The sequence below is a fragment of the Ambystoma mexicanum genome, chromosome 12 (genome assembly GCF_040938575.1).
Source record: "Ambystoma mexicanum isolate Mex_15411 chromosome 12, UKY_AmexF1_1, whole genome shotgun sequence".
Lineage (NCBI taxonomy): Eukaryota > Metazoa > Chordata > Amphibia > Caudata > Ambystomatidae > Ambystoma > Ambystoma mexicanum.
In genome coordinates this window covers 165,391,279-165,413,756 of record NC_090936.1, presented here as the reverse complement: position 1 = coordinate 165,413,756, position 22,478 = coordinate 165,391,279, and the positions used below count along the sequence as shown (strand labels likewise).

At 43.1% G+C, this 22,478-nt stretch overlaps 1 protein-coding gene across 2 annotated transcripts in view; it reads left to right on the top strand.

The window, feature by feature from the left end:
* Positions 1–22,478, top strand: part of PTPRR (protein tyrosine phosphatase receptor type R) — a 1,074,582-nt gene that overhangs the window by 541,019 nt on the left and 511,085 nt on the right. For both annotated transcript variants that reach the window (XM_069628248.1, XM_069628247.1), the window contains exon 4: positions 7,974–8,129. In XM_069628248.1, the coding sequence (XP_069484349.1) occupies positions 7,974–8,129 (156 nt within the window). The remainder of the gene's footprint in view (positions 1–7,973; positions 8,130–22,478) is intronic.

Genomic DNA, 22,478 nt, shown 5'->3' with positions numbered 1-22,478 from the left:
GACGTAAAAGCCCAAGGGTTTACCTCTTTAGCTACTTTAATGATGTTGCCATCATTGTTAAAGGGGGTGTATTTACAGCTGAGTTTATTAATGTTGAAGGCAGTTCCTAGAATGATAAGCTCAGTTTTGTCATCATTCAGGCATAGTCCATGGTTGGGGTTCCATGTGTTAATATCCCCACAAAAAAATCGCGATACAAAAATATCGCCATATTTTTGCGGCGGTATTGACCCATGAACCCTGCGGGGGACACCCCTGCAAACCCTGCATTATTTTAAAATGTGCAGGGGACACCCCTGCAATCCCCGCTCCCACAAATTATCCCCCCCAAAAATATCGCCTATGGCGAGACAAACGGCCATTTGTACGGCGATATTTTTTGGTGGGGATATTTTGTAGGGATGCCATGGTTGGCCATCCATGCCTGGATGATGAGATAGATTCTATTCAGTAATCCCAAATCCTTCTCATAATCCCTGGTAAGTGGTATGAGAATCTGGGTATCATCTGCATAGTTCGTATAGGTGACACCAAGATTATCCAGATCATCAAAAAGGGGCTTAGTAAATATATTGTACATAGTAGGGGAGCCACGGGAGCCCTGTGGCACCCCACATGTGATGGGAATAGGGTCTGCTGCCGCGGAAGGTGAGAAGACTCTCATGGTCCTATTACTCAGAAAGGACTGGATCCACGTTATGGCTTACTGTGAAAAATGGGCTGCAGAGTCGAGATGATCACATGAGACCTTATGATCCACCAGATCAAAGCCGGCTGAGAGATCCAGTAAAAGCAGCAAGGCTGTGATCCCTCTGTCTCTGAGTTGGTCGATCTGAGCCTTGAGATCGATCAAGGTGGTTTCCGTGCTGTGTTGGGGCTGAAGCCAGATTGGCGAACTCCCAGGAGATGACTGGACTCTAGGTACTCCTGAATCTGGAGATATGCCACCCGGTCAATATTTTAAGTGAAAATGGCACAGTTGTGATAGCCTGTAGTTAGTGGGTGTTGTAGGATCTAATGATTGTTTTTTAAGGAGAGGTAGGACCCAGGATTCCTTTACATTATTTGGGAGGATACCTTTAGTGAGGGATGCATTAATTAGCTTGGTTATGAAGGGTGCTAGGACCCCTGCAACGTCTTTAATAATTTGGCCAGGGCATTTCTCTCCCTGGCGGTTTGATGGTTTGAGGGAGAGCATGATTTTTTCTACTTCCAGGATAGAGACTTTACTAAAGTTAAAGCGTTGTTCAGGTTTATTTAGTGGTGTCGATATATTGGCAGGGTTAGCATTATTAGGTATGCTAACATTTTGTTGGCAATTTTGGACTGCAGTAAAGGCCTTCTGAATATTAGAACACCAGAGTTTGTTTTTGACACAATTGTCTGGCACTGGGATTGGTGTTTCTAGTTCTTTTAGTATTACAAAGAGTTCCTTTGTACTAGAGTTGGCTTGGAGAATTCTGCTCTTGTAGGTTTCCTTTTTGTGAGTAGTATTTCTTTCTTGTATAGTGATGACATTTTGATCAGATTAGTTTTGTTCTCGTCTTTAGGTAAGTGTCTCCACTTTACTTGACATTTTCTTTTTTCAGCTCTTAGAGCTTTGAGGTGAGGAGTGAACCAAGAATTTAGGTGTGCTTTAGGTTAGCTCCTTCTCATTTTTAGTGGGGCAATGGTACCTAAGGCTTTCGTAATAGTTATGTTATAGGCGTCTACTAGGGTAAAGAGGTCATTAGTCTCTGGCAATGAGTTGAGGGTGGGTATCAGGATCGGGATGAGTTTATCTACCTTGATGTTTGTTTTATTTCTAGTTATAATGGGTGGTGCTAAGGGGTTATTTTTGAGTAATAGGGTTTTAGCTGCAAGAGTGAATGCTATAAGGTGGTGATCGGTCCATAGCTGAGGAGTAATAGTGGTGATTGAGGCATTACAGTTAAGGTCAGCCACCCAATCTAATATTCTCCCTTTATTATGAGTGAGTAGAGTTGCTCTTTGGATGAATCCGAGTTCCTTTAGCACATCAGCGATGGCTGTGGCTTGCTGGTCTTTAGGGTCATTGAAACCTAAGTTGAGGTCTCCCAACGGGAGTCTTTGCAAAGTATTTTTCAGGTTGTCTGATAGTATGGTAGAGATATCCTCGCCAAATGCACCAATAGGGCCTGGAGGTCCATAGATAAGATGAATTGTAAGTGTTTGTGAGTCGGAAATGGGTACTTTAACCGTGAGGGAATCACAAGATTTTATGTCAATTAAAGGGGCTAATCTTATGTTTAGGTTGGATTTGGCTATAATAGCTATGCCTCCACCCCGAGCATCAGTTCTATCTGCTCTGAGAATGGAGAAGTTATCAAGCACTGCCAGCATAAGGGCAGGACATGCTGCAGCATGAAGCCAGGATTCTGTTATGGCTAGAAAGTCATAGTTTTCCTTTCAGATTTAATCGGTTATATCAATGGCATGAGCCGCTAGAGATCTGGCGTTTATTAGAGCGCTTTTGGGTCAGAGGTTTGGTTTCCTAGCAATGTGTTAGGAAGTGTGCTCTTGCTTACTACTTCATTAGGTGAAGCAGTAGGAAGTTGGTTCTGGCGCTGTTTCATTGTGTATCGGTAGGGTAGTACCTGAGTTACAGTTAGAATTATCTTTATGCATACTAAGTAGGTATTCTTTCCTTTGTTCTGTGTTGGTCTTAGTGGCTAGTGGTTCATGTAGTCTAGTTAATCTGGATCGGAGTCTGATATTTCTAAGTAATGTGTGGCAAGGTATGTTAGTGTTGGAGAAGGCCTTGGTAGTGTTAAGGTTACCCGGTAGTGGATAGTTTGGGTTACTAGCGTGAAGCAAATTTTCTACTAACATGAGTCCTTTGGAAACTTTGATAGGTAAACCATACCGGGATTTCTGATTTAGTTGAGGTAGGGGCGTGGCAATCCTAATGGTTGGCATGAGTTTAGTCATAGAAAGGCCGGACTTGATTGTAGAGCTGTGTCCTGTTATGTTAGTCAGTTGACTAAGTCCCAGGGGGGCATACAGCAGGAATAAGCAGAGGACATTAATGACATACATTTTGTGCTGAGGGTCAATTGCTGAGTAGTAAGTCCATAGGTAGGATGCTATATTGAACTCAGTGGTACCACAAGGTCGTCTCCCTTAAAGGTGTCAGTTCAGCCACCACACATACACTGATGACAAGGTTGTATACGAATTGTTCGTTTTACAACTGTTCGAATTACAATTGACCTTTTCACAATTGACCGAATTGTGAAGGTCAATTGTAACATATATGTGGGGGGGAAACCCCCCACAACCCCCCACCCAACGCCAAACCTCCCAAAACCCCTATATATATATATATATATACATACGGTCAATTGTGAAAAGGTCAATTGTGACCCTTTAAATTCAGTCAATTGTTCATTCGAACAATTGTAAACAAACAATTTGGGTAATACCGATGACAAACTCTACTTAAAGTACAGGAGATTAACATCACCTGTCAGCAACTCACAGATTGCCCTGTGCACATCATTAGGTGGTTGCAAGCCATCTGGTTTCCATTTAATGCCTTCAAAAGCAAGGGTCCTACTGCCAAACCCTGTAGTTACCACTGTTATTCCTTCTAGGTGGTAATTGTCTCTAGGAACCCCCATACACTAAATCCAAAGTGGAAAGGATGCAAAATATTCACATCTGTTCCTCGAAGGTCCACCAACCACATCTCAAAAGCGAGGACATCTCTATGGAGTGTGACGTCCATGCCAGCTCAGACACAAAGGCACTGTGCCGAAAGCCACAGAACGTTGCATGGCCCTGCCCCAGTCTACCTCTCATAACATTTCTCACCCTAAATAGCCGTCAGCTACCTCCTGTATCCTTCATGAGTCGGCTGTCCCGGCAACTAATGGGAAGATTCTACATCTCCAAGGCTCATCGGCCAGAACTGCCCGCCTGCAGCCCCTACACGCAGAATCAAATGACATGAGGTTCAGTGGAGGACTGAAAGCCTGCCCTGTTCCCATCTGCCGATGCACTTTAGCTCTTGTGGCGGTGTTACTTCTGGCATCCACTCATCCTACACCTATACTAGTGTACCAGCCTCTCCTCCTGCAACAGCCCTCTGATCCAGCCTTTGATTGGGGAGGGGCTATACAGATCCTATGAATAAACAAATACAAGTGAATAGCCCTTCCATTGTGATATTGAGAGCTTCACTGATAATGTGCATTCTTGCTTTTGTTCTGCATTATGTATCACTTGGTGTGAATACTTCAATAATATTGTCGTCGCTCACTGAAGCCTGTTTTCAGAGCCCTTAGGTCAATGGTCTTCAAACTTTTTTGACCCCCCCCCGAGCAAAATGTGGGCAGGCCGGAGCCCCCCAAAAAATGCCAAATAGACAGTCCAAATGGCTATGAACAATTGTGCCCCGTCACCACACCCTACTCCCACTATAGTCCCTCGGCTCCCCCCACCTTGGTCCCAGCACAGTCCCAGGGTCAGTGGCGGCTGGTGAGTTTTTAAGTAGAGGGGCATAAATATTTGCCTCAGATATGCCATAGCGACCGAGCGTAGCGAGGGAACACGAGCCATTTATGGAGGGTTCGTAGGGTTCTCCCCCTGGGACATTTTTTAAAACAATGGATTAGAGTATCCTTTAAAAAGCAATTGTGTAAAAAGCCAAACAGTTTGCAATTGGTGCTGCAGGGCACAGGGGGCAGGCATGGTATTACCTACTGGACATCTATGATAGATGTCCAGTAAAAAGATACCATCCCTGTCCCCTGGTCCCCACAGTGCCTAACAAACCCACACAATCAACGTGATTATGTGTGTATTCGAAGCGCTGGTGGTCCCAGGGGGAAAGCATGGTATTTTACGCTGGACATCTATGATAGATGTCCACTAAAAAAATACCATCCCTGTCCCCTGGGCTCCACAGCGCCTCAGAAGGAGAGCTGATTTTGGCAGGTGGTGAGAGGGATTGTGTAACAAAGGCTTTTTTTTAAATGCCTTTGTTATACAAGCCTCCTCCCCCACAACCCTCACTTGCCAAAATCAGCTCCATGGACCAACATAAACCCTTACACACAGCAAGCACTCTATCATTCACACTAGCACCCATCACAATACACTCACACATAACACAAGCATACATGCATCCATGCACATATTTAAATAAATAATAAATTTACATAAACATCCCTTCTGCCCGGCACTGAAGTTTCCGTCCCAGCGCTCCAGCTCCTGCATCATGGACAAGAATCGGGAAGCAAGAGCTTCCAGGGGCCGGATAATGAGTTCTGAAATGCCCCTCTTCAGATTGCTCTGTCTGTATACGCGAGGAGGCACAGTATCTCCCCCTCGCACATTCAGACATGCAGTTCCCCAGCCAGCATTTCCAATGAGCTATACAAGGCTGGTGAAGGAAAACGCCCCCAGCCTTGTATGGCTCACTGAGCATGTGCTGCTGGGGACTTGAACTGTCAAAGGGAAACAGTGTTTCCTTTTGACATTCTAGCCAGATCAGGAGTGCTCCATCAGCTGGAAAAAAAACAGCTGAGGGAGATCTCTGTGTTTCACTGGGCTGGCACCTCCATAATGGGCGAGGGGGCCCCTGGGTTGATGCCCCATCACCCATTATGGATGTGCCGCCCCTGCCCAGGGCTCCCCGCTGCCCTGCTTTTTCTTTCCTCCCAATTTAAAAAATAAAATTCAGGCTGGGGTCTCACGCCTCTCCACCCATGGGAATGAGGCTGCGGCCATCCTGGGGTCACGCTCCACAGTTTGAATACCTCTGCCTTAGGTGAACTGTCTGCTGGCATTGTATATAAAGGACCCAGGGATCTAATTCTGTAAATGTTTGAAGAGCAAGCCTTCTTCGCTTTGCATCTGATAATTACGGGTACAGAGTAAATGAATTGGCGTGGGATTAATCCATGTTATATGCCAGTGAGATCTGCTAGCAATTTCTTTCCAGGCAAAGCATTCACAATTCAGAAGCAAATTGTACAGCTGCTCTTTACTGCTTCAATAATCAACAACCTAATTGGATTGGTTTCTGGGTGATGAAAGATACCATTGAAGGCAGGGAAATCAGACAAAGAGAAGAGTATTTGACACATCAAAATAAAAACATGCTGAATAGACAATTGTTAGAGCTCACCTGCATCCCTAATTTAAGATAGGCCATGACATCTGGGTCTTGCTGGACCAATGACTGTATGAGTCATGCGTAAATATAAGAAGTCTATATAATAGGCATAACGAGGCACATGGAAAGCAATTGTTGCATCGTTGCGTATGCCCCAAGTATGAATGAGTCCCCAACCTTACTATCGTAGTTACTAGTTCATGTGTAATTTGTGTCTGGCTATAGAAAGCGTTAGCTCTCTGCCAGATCTTTTGTGCTAGAAGCCATGATGTCGTTCACTTGTGATGCCGAAAGGGTGCACTATGCTGAAACGTCTGCTATTATGTTGCCCATTTTGTAGAAGGTAGCTCAATTGTCTAAGCTGATAAGAGAATTGGGAAAAAATGTACCATAAGCACTTCGTTTGTTTCCATATCTCCTCCTGCATTCATGTGTGTTCACGTTTGTGCTCCAGTGCATTGTTTTCGTTACTATTGCATTTATTCTGCTGCTGACATTGATGTTTTTCTTATTTTTGGCGGCTTTGAGGACTAGCCTTTTATTTTTCTGAGACTGCTACTGTAAAATATGGTCAAAGACATAATAGCAAAGCTCTTAGTACATTAGGATCAGCTGTTCATTGATACAGAGAGTGCCTTTCTTTGGCCCGGTACACATTAACATAAACAGTCTTTTCACAGGCGCCATTTTAGAGTGGTTGGACGCCTGGCAATGCTATTGTCTGCATGTGTGTGTCAGCACCAGGCCAATGTTTCTGTTCACTGTGTATTTTCGATGTGTTTGACGACGCTAAATTTTGGCGTGTAACTTACATTACATGCCAGTACAATTAATTAATCTCTGAATTCTAGTATAGAAGAAAATGTTTGCGTATGGGTTCGTGTTTACTGTAAGAGAGTGTCATTGTTTTTCAGGGTTTTTTTTTGTTTGGAGGGCGTGGCTGTGTGTGCATCAGGGAAAAGGCAGCATTGTCTTATTCTAATAAAGTGAACAAATAAATAGGACAAGAATAAAGCAGCCGTGCAAAAAGTGAGTTTGGCAATCTGGAAACAGTGGTGGAAGTGGGCGGGATCAGATGGGAACGGTGCTCCTCTGCTGTTATTTTTGAAGTTTTACTGTTCCTATACTTTTATTTTAAAAAGAAACCGTTCCGGAATGGTTTCGTTTTAAAATAAAAGTGTAGGAAGAAGTTGCAACTTGCAGTTTAGTGCACTCTGAACATTCCCTTTAACAGCAGGTGTGATTGGGGTTTAGATTGTACGTGTGAGGGGGCGTGGTGTTGGGTTTGGGGAGAGCGGGGGTTGGCCAGGAGGGAACGTAGTGCCACTACTTCTTTTTGTATGCTTTAACCACTGTCTGGAAGACATAATCGGAATTCCCTGGAATTGCAAATCCCAAATTACAAGGATCGGAAAAGGCAATAGATATGGCTTTCAAACTCTAGAGGCTTAAGCTCTGTGGGCGGCAATGCCACGGTAAACATCCTGCCTGCAATATGGGTGACACCTTGCCTTGGCATTGCAGCCCGCAGATCTCAAGTCTGTGCCAATTCAATCTTTAAAATATCTTGTCTAAATTTTCAGCGCATTCATTAAAGATGTGTTTTTAAAATTCACAGGGTAAGTCTTGTTTGTTCTTCTGGGCTTAACAAAGGAGTCCTAGCCAATAGATTGACAAAGCCAGACCTCTTGGCTTCTAGAAGAAATGGTTATGTTTCCAAAAAGGAAGCAGGCTCTTGAGTAGCAGACACTTTATTGTACTGAGATGTCAACATGGTGCGAGTGTTGTGCTATGTTTTTAACCACGCAATGTGTGCTCTTTATTTTGCTAGGGAAGGAAGAACTGTGTTGAGCTGTTTGTGTCTCCGTTGAGAAAGAGCATCGGTGTGCCGGACACCCTGCCATCTGAAGAGGTGCTGCGCTCTCTGAAGATCAGTGTCCTGCACCAGAGACTGTCCCACTTTGGAATTCTGGAGGTCTCCCCTGAGGTGAGATCTTCTAGAGGCTGCCAAGCATATCCAGAGCGCGTTGTTCTTAATCGTAGCTTGGAAACCAATCACGTGATGCTTTTACAAAAGAGATTGTACGGAATAAAAGAAGTGCGTTTCACATTTGTGTTTCTATGAATGAAAACTCTTTTGATTATATTGTGAGCAAACAGAGCATGCAGCAATTTTACAGGCAACAGGTGGCCATTTTAGATTCCAAATAGCGGCCATTTTAGCTTGGACGGTATTGTTCACGGGGATCTATGTGACTCAGCCGAAGTTTATCCGGTCGATTCACATATATTCGAATGCTGTGCCACCAAATAACGCCCACCGAACAACTCTCCTGTGCCCCCGCCCATCGAGGACTATTTCTTTGAATCATCTAACCCTTCCCTTTGCTCCAGCTGTACTCCCGCATGGGGGTTTCACTCTCCAACGCACGTTCTCTCCCACCCACCTCCCGCTTATATCTCATCTGAATGGCGAGCTCCACGCCCAGGCCCCTGCCGTCCAACCCAGTCTGCACTAAGCCCTGTGCCACTCCTCGAGGCCTTCTAACACCACACTATATCCCCAACCAGCCCTTTCTTTTTACCTTCTCAGCCGTGCCACTCACGATCCACTTCCTGGCTCTGTTCAACAAACACTGAAAACACGAAAGTGGACCAGCTTTGGGTCCTTCAGTGTTCATTGCGCGGGCCAGTTGGCGGCCCGGAGATTTGCCTACCAATATTCAGCAAAGATTGATAGGACGAGCCCATCTTCGCTGAATGCGGGTGGAACCATTAAGTACCGCCTATTTTACTGTCTGCCCCATCATTGGGCGGTATCCGGTCATTCCACCTAATGCCATTTCATCAAATTTTTTCCATCTAAAAAATGTGCACCAAATGCATGGTTTTTGGGGTAAAAGGTTAATTTTTGTTCAGGAGGATTTTAAAGGATAAAAACAGGGGTTTAGGGGGTGTCCACCCCCCCAAAAAAGAAAAAAAATGCAAATTTTTTAGATGGAAAAAATTTGATGCAGATGCATTTAGATGCAAGCAATTCGAATGCAATGACCATAAACCATCATGGGCTGGTATTGCATGTGACATGTACTGCATATTCTATTTATGAAATAGTTACACCTTAGCTTAGAGACTCCAACCTCTGCACTAATTAAAAGCTGGGAGATAGCTTGACACAATAACAGCCCACTGCAGTTTACTATTTATTCAATATATTGCATTTGGTACATAAGAATGATTATGGGTTCAGGTACCACCCATAGAGTACACTAAATACACCATAATGTTACCTCCACAACAAGGATGGGTTTAAAATACTCATTTCTGGACGCATACACATGGTGTATGCTGTGACATGCACCGCCTTCTCGTGTAGTCAAAAAGATGCCAAAGTCATGAAAAAGTTAACATGTGATATAAGTTCAATAAACCGCATGCGACAGTGGCGATTACCGCATTCAGTATCCCTCATAGAAACACTGCTAAAGCACCAATGCTCCCCCATAGGCGTCCATTTGTAACCCTGTGGCGGGGCAACATGAAAGAGCCAGATCACTACAGTGACCAGTCACTCATGCTGCTCCCCGTAATTATGATCGGTCTTAGCCAACAACAGAAGCAGGTCAGTCATTCATGGTCACTGTACAAAGAATTAGCTAAACCGAGCTATGTGGTCCTCTTTTTAGGGGCCGTGTGGGTGAGGACTAAACTCTGTCAAAACCATCAAAATCCCACAAAAACGGCTTCCTCCCTCTCAGGCTATGAGTTTGTCTATAGCATCTGCCTACACGCTGCCCAGTCAATATATAGGTAGACACACAAGGCCTTTAAAAAAATAACACATATTTTAATGTCTATCACAGTCATAAAAAACTATAAAACACAAATAATACATATAAAAGAACCCTAATGGTTCATACAACAATACATCTTTTCACCATTTCATTAAGTATGCATCTAAACACCCTCTGTTATGTTTGTACAATCAAGCATAACGTGTGGACACACCTTAGTTGTGCGTTCTTATTACAACGTTCTCCTCTTCTTTGGGAAAAACAAATGTGTCAAGGGAGGATGCCGTTTTTGTGGGATTTTGTTCGTTTTGACACTGTACAAAGAATCCAGGAACACAGAGCCTTTCCAGCAAGCTTGGCAGTTTGGCAGTTTGGCAGTAATGGTAACATGAGTGGTATTTTGCACTGCACTATTATGGCCTTTGCAACCCAGGTGTGTTAAAACCAGCAAGGCATTTACGATTGCGGTATTGACCCATGCAGTATTACCTCATCCTCATACGGTAATATGCCGCATTCCCCAATGCAGTGCAATGGGACTCCAAAATCAGAAATGAATTGGACTCTTAAATCCTCTTTGGTGGACACTTGCAAGGAAAAGGGGCAGGACTTATTTGCCTAATCGTGACACCGCCCGCACAATGAATGCAGGGACCAGTTGGCCCGGGGAACAAGTGTGGAAGGTCCAGTGGAAGACGGAGGCTAAGGATACAAACAGGTACAGGAGACAGGAATGTTTGGGCTGCTTGGGCGAAGTCGGAGAAGGAGGAGCTGGCAGACCAAGAGACCAGATGGCAGAAGCACGATGTTGAGGTTCTAGAAAAAGGGATGCCTTGCTTGGTGAGAGAAAGTGGTGCTGTTTTGTGAATGTGCTTGCAGGTTGTGTGAGTGAGGGTGATAGTAGGAAGGTAGGGAGTGAATACGGTGACTGAGGGAGTTAAGGGAGGGAAGAGTGATAGTAGTCTGCAGGGAGGAGGAGGAGTAGTAGGGTGGTGGGAGTGGAACCAATGTTGAGGGAGCAGCTGTAGTAGTGTGGAGGAAGGAAAGGTAGAAGTGTTGAAGCGGCCGCAGTAGTATTGTGGTGGTGGGAGCAATAGTGGAGAAGAGGTGGGATTAGAAGGTGTAGGTGTAGTTTGGAGAGGGTAGAGTAATGCTGAGAGCGTAGCAGGAAGATAGAAAGCTGGCGGCAGACCTTAGGGAGACGAACATTGGAGGGACAGAAGAGAAGGAACCAGGGAGAGAGGAGAGATGTTGGGTGGATTAGGAGGTAGGATAGCAGGTGGATACTGGGAGTGTGAAGGAGAGATCTAGGGAGAGGAATATCACAGCGCTGAAGGACCAGCGAGGGTTAAAGCAAGGGCGCCTGGAAGGCACTACGCCTGGGCACATTGTTGGATAGGATCCCTACATTGTTCCCTGAGGGAGGCTAGATAGAGAGGGTGTTTGCCTTTAGGCCATCATATAACATTAGATAGATTTTAGATCGTAAGGGTTACCCATCACTAGTACCAACCGTGTATTGGGGGAAGTCTGGGCAAGGGTGGGATTGCTTATCCATAGGGTAAAGAGGGAGGGACAGCCACTAAACCCATCAGAAACCAAAATACAAACCCTTCACCCTCATCTGGAGTTGGTGTGTACGTGAGGCCATCTGTGGCACTATTTAGAGAAGGCTTTAGTCACAGATATGTTTAAAGCAGCAAGAAGGGATGATGCCGGTACACAAGCTCAACGGGAGCTTATTGTGAAGAACTCAGACTTTCAAAGCAAAATTGCATTGATATGGAGTAAAGCGGTTATAGGTCAAAGTATCGAATCAAAAGGACCGAATGACAAAAGGGACGAATAAAAAGGACCGAAAACAAAAGGTCCGAATTTTTATTTTTTTCACTTTTTTAGTATTTTTTTTTGGGGGGGGGTCCCCACCAACCCCTGTTTTTATGGCATGGCAAAAACCACTTTTTTTACCTAAACGGAAACCCAAAAAAAAATACATAATAAAAAAAAAAAATGTGAACCTTTTGTTTTCGATCCTATTGACTCTCACCTTTTGCATTCAAACCTTTTGTATTCGATCCTTTAACTGGACACCGAGTAAAGCATGACTTCAAACCAGCTTCTGCACTGAATGGTATTTCTCTGTCAATACCGCCAAAGAACAACACTCTGCACAGTGCCTATCCTAGCCCTGCTGGGGGCATCTCGGAGCTTTGCTTGTGTTTCTGATGCGGTGCCTACAGGTAACCTTTGAGGGCTTCTGCGTCCAGCTGGAAAGTTCTCCCGTCCCCGTAGCCTAGAATGGCTGGGGTCTAGAGTCGTAATGACTACCCTTTAAGGCGTCCATGCCCTTAGAAAGGCACTGTTAGCTGAAAAGGGACTGTATGCCTAAAATGTTTAAAGTTATTGTCACGCAGTATAGGACACCTAGGAAAAGGCCTGATCCAAATCGGTTGGATTTTGCAGAGGTAAACCTTCAATACGAACCTCCTTGCGTTTAGACCGCAGTGCCACTTTTTCTAGGGTTGCTGTGACAGCAGTCAGCATGGGTAGTGCCTTACTGCATCCCATAGTCGAGGACCTATTGGTTCCACAAGGAGCAGAGTGCCCTGGCTCCCCCTGCAGGGAGACATTGTACTGACACCCGTGCATCAAAGGCTGCGCTGAACCCCGTAAAGGAAGTAGGTTTCAGTGTCTGCTGCTAGTGGAGAGAGCCTTCTTGGGAGTTGAACGCCTCACTCCCGGCACACCATGCGCTTGTAATCTTGCTGAAATAAGGCAAAGCCTGCCATACCACATATGATAGCCAATCTGTTACTGGAAAATAACCAGACAGCGCAAACAGTGCACCCAGAGACTGGCTGCTTAAGGACTATCTATGTCGTGCAAATAGCCATAAATGTCCTCTTATGTTTTCCTAGGTCCTAAAATGAATTTATAATTAAAAGGATAGGTTCTAACTAGGTTTTAGCTTTAGGAATTGCTTTTATCCGTTGGGCCTTTCCTGTGTAAGATATGGCATTCAAATAATATATAAATAAGACACTTAAAAATAAAAACATTTAATATTAAAAGGGACAAAGTAACAATCACAGAAAGTCATTAAAACATTCAAAAGAAGGTAAAGTATATAAAAAGGGATGTTTTCATAGGTCCCAAAATGAATATATAATTAAAAGGATAGGTTCTAACTAGGTTTTAGCTTTAGGAATTGTTTTATCCGTTGGGCCTTTCCTGTGTAAGATATGGCATTCAAATAATATATAAATAAGACACTTAAAAATAAAAACATTTAGTAATAAAAGGGACAAAGTAACAATCACAGAAAGGCATTAAAACATTCAAAAGAAGGTTAAGTATATAAAAAGGGATATTTTCATGGGTCCCAAAATGAATTTATAATTAAAAGGATATGTTCTAACTAGGTTTTAGCTTTAGGAATTGCTTTTATCCGTTGGGCCTTTCCTGTGTAAGATATGGCATTCAAATAATATATAAATAAGACACTTAAAAATAAAAACATTTAATATTAAAAGGGACAAAGTAACAATCACAGAAAGGCATTAAAACATTCAAAAGAAGGTTAAGTATATAAAAAGGGATGTTTTCATAGGTCCCAAAATGAATTTATAATTAAAAGGATAGGTTCTAACTAGGTTTTAGCTTTATGAATTGCTTTTATCTGTTGGGCCTTTCCTGTATAAGATATGGCATTCAAATAATATATAAATAAGACACTTAAAAATAAAAAAAAACATTTAATATTAAAAGGGACAAAGTAACAATCACAGAAAGGCATTCAAACATTCAAAAGAAGGTAAAGTATATACAAAGGGAATTAGATTGTGTTAGCTATAGTTGAATATAAACACACAGGTGCTTACGGAAAAAATAGCCTATGGTCTTTCTTTCAGAAACCAGAAGGTAAAATGGATTGTGCATTGTGGACAGACCAAGTGAAATAAAAGGCATTGCCTGGCCAGCTGCGCATTGGCAGATTCCTTATTGGTCTTTGACGAGTTGTCGTGTCACTGATATCGCAAGAAAAAAAGAACACAATAGCCAATCATTCATAAGAAAAGAAGGGAGCCGAGATCTTCCTACCTGGCACTGGTGTCTTATGTTAGCTTGCGTCCATTTTATGCCGATCGCTGAAGGGAAGACCTGCAGCTTGCATCTACCATGCGACCCACCACCTGTGGGCCATTTTGGCACATATTCATTTTTATTGTGATATTGTTTAAAACAAACCGCACACAAATGTATTCACATATAATTAAATGTGTTATACAATACTTCAATATGTTATCCTATAAAAAGAAAAACCACACAATTCCAATATTAAATCATAACAACATGCATAACGATAGGTAGAACCAATTAGTCACGATTTACATAGCTTCATCTAAAGATTTAAAAATATACATACCCAATGTTACCAAATTAATTCTTAATGCAATCTATTGACCATGCAAAGAGCTTCCATGCCAATATAATCAGGGTTGTGCACGAGCATCTGACCATGTCGGTCCATTTCTGATCTGGGCCTGGACAATATGGAATTAAATGTTTTATGGTTTTCAATGCCGCGACTGAACCACACCCCTGACACGTACACTTCACTTTTGCTATAGCCCAAAAGGGTCCGACTCATTCTAAAGTGGGTAGAAGATTGATTCTAAGTCTTACATACCGACCTCTAGATTTAGGACATGTGAACTTAGTTAGGTATTTAGGTTAAGAACCCAGACTCCTCTGAAGACTTGGATATTCCTTCTAGGAGACATGTTATTTAATTCTGTGCTCGTTCTCTATCCACATATGTTCAAACAATGTCTTCTTCAGTGTTTTAAACCTCAAATCATAATGGAAATCCATAATAAGTGATTCAAAAGAACCCATAACATTGTTTAAAGAAACGACTCTACCTTCTCCATGTACCCTCAATAAATCGTACATCAACGAGCCAGGGGACGGTTGTGTAATCGTAATGTTTAGCGGTATTTTCTCCCATAGAATGAGAGATTCCCAGCATACAGTGCCTAGCTCCAGGCGGGTGATTGATATTGTCAAGGCCTTTGGCAGTCTTAAATACTTGTTTCGAAAGACTGCCCTTCAACATATCCAGCCATTTATATCTGCCTTTAGGTACTAATTCAAGGCCATACCTGATGGATAGGCTTACCTTAGTTCCGTAAAGAATTATCTAAAGGTACCAGGGTGAATTTCCCATATTTCTTTTGGATTCATCCCGATTGAGCAATAAACCGGGCTAATTCCCTTTCTACAATGTTTGAGATTTTGTATCTCTCTATTGTTGCCACATATGTGGAAACCCAAATACCAAGCTTCATGCACCACCGACCTGTAGTAGCCTGCAGTTGTTAAGTTTACAGCTGACATTCTTATGTTTCTTTGAGGACATAAAGTTTATAATATGACTATTGTCTGTTAATCATTAGGTTTTTAGATGACAAATAATGTTCAACCCTTACCAAACACCTTTGTAAATCAATAGGAGTTTTATCTAATAAAATGATGTCGGCATGGACAAGCCAAAATATCTTTAAATTACCACACTTCAGTGGAATCATTGTATTTGCTTGTATTGTATCTGTACCTACAAATAAAGCAGAAATGGGGGGAAAAAGCAACAGAGGAAGGAGTCTTGCAATGACCCCCCTAACAATATATGAATACGGTGTGACCACTTGATATTCAGAAAGGCCTTAAAAATATTATTTATCGCCTGAGCCAGTTGCGACGCTGCCCTGAGATTGATCTCTCAGCATACCCATCATCGACTACTCAAGACGTGGAACGATCGCACACCAACAAAATGATTGTCGCCTGTACACTTGGAGCTTCCTTGTGACTATTGATACTTACTTCCTGCCCAATGTTGACATACTCTTCAGTAACTTCAATACCAGAGGCAGCCATGAAGGAGACCCTTGGTTTACATTTCATCAGCCCAACTCCTTTTCACCTTTGTTTACCCTCCCATATCCTTCCCTTTTTTACCCTTGGCAGCTGAAGCTGCTTGCTCGCCTGGTAGTGCGGTAGAAAACACAAATAAATAAATAACTACACACATATATAGATACATACATACATATTTAATAGTGTAAAGAATGGTGATCTAGGACATTATTATATCATCCTGTTACAAAAGGTTTGGCTCCTGGAGTGTCCCATGTTGGAAGGTTACACAGTCATGTTACAGAAAGCATGTAAAGGTACTTTTGGCTGGCCGGCTGGTGGCCTCATTTGTGCATTTTACAATTCACGAAAGTTTAAGGTTTCTGTTTCTATAGTAACTGCTAGGAATGTTTTGGGGCTTAAATGTCAATGGGATAATGGTTGGGGTTTAAATGACCTTTTAATTATTAATGTGCATAACAATCCTATGAATCAAGAGGAAGCATGCATTGTGTCTGAAATGGCAGAAATATTGATTGATTTGTCTATGGAGAGGCATCCACCAAATGCGTTAATGGGCGGTGACTTCAATTGCCATGACCTTCACTATGATTTTTGCGATGATAAAATTATGAAGTCATCTTTTGACCAAAGCATATGTTTGTTTTCTCCAGACCTGCGGGTGTCTGTGTGGTTGGACTTCCCCTTGGGTAGCGACCTGCGGTGTCTATATGAGAGGACGTCCTCTCGGGTTGGGACCTGCGGGTGTCTGTGGGTGGACTTTCTCTCGGGTTGGGACCTGCGGGTGTCTATATGGGTGGACTTTCTCTCGGGTTGGGACCTGCGGGTGTCTATATGGGTGGACTTCCTCTTGTTCGGGACCTGCTGGTATCTATATGGGTGGACTTCCTCTCAGGTTGGGACCTGCGGGTGTCTATATGGGTGGACTTCCTCTCGGGTTGGGACCTGCAAGTGTCTATATGGGTGGACTTCCTCTCGGATTGGGACCTGCTGGTGTCTATATGGGTGGACATCCTCTTGGGTTGGGACCTGCGGGTGTCTATATGGGTGGACTTCCTCACAGAATTGGGGCCTGCAGGGATCTATATGGGTGGACTTCCTCTCGGGTTGGGACCTGCAGGTGTCTATATGGGTGAAATTCCACTCGGATTTGTATCTGCGAGTGTCTATATGGGTGGACTTCCTCTCGGGTTGAGACCTGCGGATGTCTATATGGGTGGACTTCCTCACAGAATTGGGACCTTCGGGTGTCTATATGGATGGACCTCCTCTCGGGTTGAGGTTTTACCACCGTATATGAGTACATGTTTCCTAACAATATTGAAGACTGCACATGGATAAGGGAGGACGGTAAATCCACCATTGATTACGTGTTTGTAGAAGAGGATTTTATAGACACGTGTGAGTTTTTTAAAATTGTCCACAGAGACATGGATGATCATTCTAGACTGCCAGCAAAAATGGCCTTCATCGTGCCTCATTGTGAAAATTAATCGCTGCTTCAAATATTGGAAGAGGGCACTTCCAAGAAACAAATTAAATGGTCTGACAAAATCATTGTCAAAATAATGTAAGTGATTTCAATCCGGCACACACCCAAGTCAAAGCCCAGCATGTAGTGCACAACTGAAACCCTTATTTATTTTTGGCTTATATTCTGGCTTATCTCATGGTTACTTTACTTTTGCAAACAGGCCCAACTCCTTTGAGTATTTCTTTTGAAGGGTGTTTATACAGTGTAGCAAAGTATGGTAACTCAACAAGGTGTATGTACCCTGTCAGCTATCACACTGCGTTAAACTGTCACGAGTGGTATGTCTAATTCAGGATCTCGCGACGAGCCCCCAAGCTGTAAGTGATTTCAATCCGGCACACACCCAAGTCAAAGCCCAGCATGTAGTGCACAACTGAAACCCTTATTTATTTTTTTTATTTTTTTCTATAAATTCAATATTCTGAACGATATACCACTCATATCACACCCTTCTCCTGAGACCCCCCCCCCCGGTCACACTGAACCAGGAATCAGGCTAGTTTGCAAAGGTAAATATGTATTTATGTATTTAAATAAATCACAATATGTTTTAATAGATAAGCAACAATCACCAATGGGGTGATATAACACTGAATAGAATCTTTAATATACTGGGAATCAAGGAATGAGCATAAAACAAACGCAGCACAGAAAATAATAATTTTGTGTTGGTTAAGATCAGATAGCACTATGGTTAGAGGTTCCCCCTGCAACACCCCTCAACCCCCAATATGCAATGTAAAGAGATAGGAGGAGAGAGCAGGTATTCAGGAATAGCACAAATCAAACAGAATATCAGTCCCACCTTCCCCCCATAAAACACAAGAGAAACACGGAATTGACTTTTCAGCTGTCAGGATGGCTTTTACAATTGTCTTTAGAATTGAATGGGCAAAAACGCCAAATATGGTCAGAAATACTTAATTTGCTATAAATTCTTATGGGAGCCGCAATCACAAGCAATGATTTAGTTCAAAGAAAACACTTGAAATCTGAACGTCCAAGTCGGAAGCAGTTTAGAGCTATTTCACACGTGTAAACCTTTCAGATTTTTAAAATCGTGGCAAGCTTTTCAGTGTGCGATATTCGCGATAACAGGAGAATCGCACTGTTTTGAAATACCGTTTTGGGTTCTATGGGTAGCTATGGATGTTAGGTACAAGTAGGAGTTCGTTTCTATCACAAAAACTGAGGCAGTTATAGAGTTTTTAGTAAAGGTCGTTTTTTCGAGATAGGCGCGACAATGGAAAACCGAAATGCACTTTTGAAAATGACAAATGGGTTTGCTTACACTAAAGGATGACTATGAAAAAGCGAATACCACACAGGGATCTTACAGTCACTTGATCAGGGTGACCCGCCTGCTAAGGAAACTTGACTTCTTCAGATGAGAAAAGGGTCAGTGCAAAGGTGGCTCTAACAATACTGGTTCTAAATGAAAGATAGGACGGGTTGGAAATAGGGATAAGACAATGCAAATATACTATGGGCCACAGTTCTTCCTATTAATACTCACAGGATACGTTTTTTTTTTTTAAATGGATCGTCAGCTCTGGTCATAGGATTGGGTCTTGTCTAGGAAAGCCAGCACATCAGGCACGGTACTGGATGAGCTATGCCGGTTGCCGGATTTGCACAGGATCTGCCCCCCTAGTCTGTGGGTATTTGAGTCAGCTGGATGGCGAGTTCCTCAGGCAAGCCTAGTGGTGGCAAGCTAGAGAATCTCACACCACCCAGCCCTTTCCTTGGTAGAGAGAATACATTTGAAGATTTGGGTCTTGCTGGAAATCAATGGTTCTCTCTTGCTGGCAAGAGTGTTGGCATCTGGATCTGGAAGAATATTTAAAGCTGGATGTAGAATGCTGGATCCGAGTGCTTCACCGGAATCAGGAAAGTGAGTGGATCTGTGAGTCCTTATCTGTTGTCAGCTGTCTCTATTTATGCTATAGTATGACATCACAAAGGGGGTGTGTGGGCCAGCTAAGCTAAGCTTGCTACTGTGAGCTGGGATAGGGCCACACTTCATCTCCGCCTTGCAATTTGAGTGATTGGATCAGGGCCGGATGATGTCACATTTTATGATTTGCTTTACAACCCTCAGAGACATCCCTTTAGCGACAGGTCTCAAAATCGGATTTGATACTAAATGTACATTTCTACATTGGTCACCTTTATACAAATCACACACAAAGATGCCATATTTTACGTAGCAGCTATTCCTTAAAACCCCGTAGCGGTGGGATCTTGTCTCAACTTTCTACAGAATGTTGCCCTTTTTGCTATGAACACAATTTCCAAATTTTATGCGAATTTCCACAAATGTGCATGTTTAACATAGGGATATGCGTGTAACTTTTCCCTATTCTAACAGTAATACATTTTTCATAAAACCACATAGATTGCCATTCCTGTCCAGAACACGTCACACAGTTCTACTGCCTCTTCACACATGCAGCCAGAAATTAAGTTAACAACTCTGTCCTTTTTATATTTTTCACCATTTTGAATAGCAAGTTATGAGTCTTTTAAAAATGTGTTCTTTGTTCATGTTTAGCAACAGATGGTCTGCCCTTTCCTATCTCCCTACGTGCAGGGCATCCCCCTCCTTGTTTGTTCCTTCCAGAGGACATTTATGACCACACTTCCAGTTTGTGATTGTTCCTTCGCTTTCTGTAGACAAGATTCTGTTCTAAGCCGCAATTAACACCTCCCAGTGAGTTTCTGCTGAGAAGAAGGCCCTCGTTCTGGGAGAAAAACCTGCTTTTCCAGTTCTTGCAGCTTAAGCCAGGCTAATTAACCTCTTAAATCCAGCAAAAACCAAATCTTTTACATCAAACATAAATACATTTCTTTCTTGGCCTTAAAATCTGTGGGAAAACACACAACTAAAATCTGTATTCCTTTTTGGCAGCAATCCTTTTTATGTTTGCTAATCCAGAAGACTTTTTTAGCTTTAGGTCCCTTTAAAGTTTTCTCAGTACTCCTCTGACAGCTGTCATTCAGGTAGCCCCGGGTACTTCACCCAGATTTTGGCATAGAGGCTGTCACTTTTCAGACTTTGTATGTTTCACAATGCTTAATTTGATGCATGAATTTTAGCACCGGGCAAGATTTTGAATGTGGAGAAATGTTGTGTATTGGCATTTAGGAGTTTTTAGCAACCAACAAATGTCATGTGTAGTCACATTTTGGGGTTTCACTTGCAAAGTGCTGCTTTTCTCTCTGCACTCTGTTTGCTGGTCATGGAGTCTACTGGCACATTTCTGCAGGGTGTGCTCTATTCCACCGCACATGTACCATGGATGGCAGGTTGTGCATCCCTCTTTTTGTGTGCTGAAGCACACGGTTTTTGTAGGGTTTTTTGCATGCACAAGGGTTTTGCCGCCATTGTTGCTGTTTCTTTCCTCACAACTGGCAGGGTGATGCCGCATAGCATAGCGGAGTGGGTCAATACATCCCACAATACCAAATTCAGTGCAGGACTGGTGGAGTTCCTCAGGGCATAGGGATAAATGGAGGCAATTACATATTGATACAGATAATAATGGTTCGGTGACCAAATATGTGGGCCCTCCTGGAGGGGCCAGTGCTTGTCAGTGCAGTGTGTGCAAAGCAAAGGATCTTTAAGGAAATTGATTGATCAGCGGGGAGCCAAAAGACTAATGTGAGTGCTGAAGGTTATGAATATGCAATACACAATAACCAGACGGAGTCTGGCTGAATGAATCTGAATGAACTAAATCTGTTTGACGGCTTCCTTCAGGCTCCAGAAAGCCCTTTCATGCACTTGCGCGTTCTTAATGTTACTGGGCCAAGTAAGATTGTTGTTTTTATTCTGCCTTGTTCCCCTCCCTTGCTTGGTCACGCTCTGAAACACTTGTGTATGAGCGTGAAATAAATAAAATTAAATATCATCATATCATGATATGGCAGCAGGAGTACCAGCGCTATGACTAGGGCTAATTTTTGGTGAAGTTACAGAAGAGGGAAGAACTTCCTTAGTAAGTACAACTTAAAGTTGGCCTTTTTGACTTCTTCGTTGATGGGAGGTACGAAGGAGTGGGCTGAATGGCAGGGGTAACCCAGGATCCTGGTCTAGACAGTCAGTTGGAGGGCCCAGCCGGGAAGGCCAATTGAAGGGCATGGTCCCGGTGACGAGGAGACCAAACAGCATTACCTCTGTCTTACCCCATTCAGGCAGAGACTGCTTACTGGCATCCACTCTCACAAGATCTCCATCTCATCAATGCTTTTCTTGAGTTGTCTTTCTGAAGAATACAATGGAGAGCTTCACACAATAGGCTCTTCATGGGCCTTTTCTAATCTTAAGGACTTGTTCATGAATGTTGCCAATGCATCAGCTTAATAATGTAAGACTTTAAATAGGAAGGCCATTAGGGTTGGCTTTAAAACACACGTGTAGATCACATGTTTCAAAATAGTGGCTAGCTACAGTCTAATGACACTTGTCATTTAAACAACACTCTGGCATGATCACAGTGGCATTTTCTCACTTGTGCATGCCAAGTGTGCTAACAATAGAGCCAAACAAGAATACTTTTTTCTCGTGTGCACATTCTACAATCAAACACTACACATGCAGATACCTTTGGATGTGCAGTTAATTTCACATTTGCAAATCATGTGCTTTTAGACACATTCTGGAAGAGATGCTGGCCTGGAATATAGCTGTTTCTGTAGCCGAAGTTGCTGCACCTGCACCGTCGCAGGCCCGGGGGAGGCCCTGTACAGACAAGGGTATTATCAGGCCCCTGCCTAGTTTGATGCGCCTGAAATACACATGTTCAGACAAAGCATGCAGCTCTGACTGCAGCACCCATATGTGTAGTACTTGTCATTGTTTGGGGAAAGCGCCCAGTCCCGGTACCTACATTTAGTCTCTGTTGAACAGAGGGAGATGAAGGAGATGAAGGAGGATAAACCCTTGCCTCCTGAAGGCCAGGCAAGGGATGGACCTTTTCTCTGTGGCAGCCCCATTTGCAGGGGATGAGAGGTGGGGCCAGAGGAACCAACCTCATTGGTTCTTGAGGGACGTATGGTTTGGAAG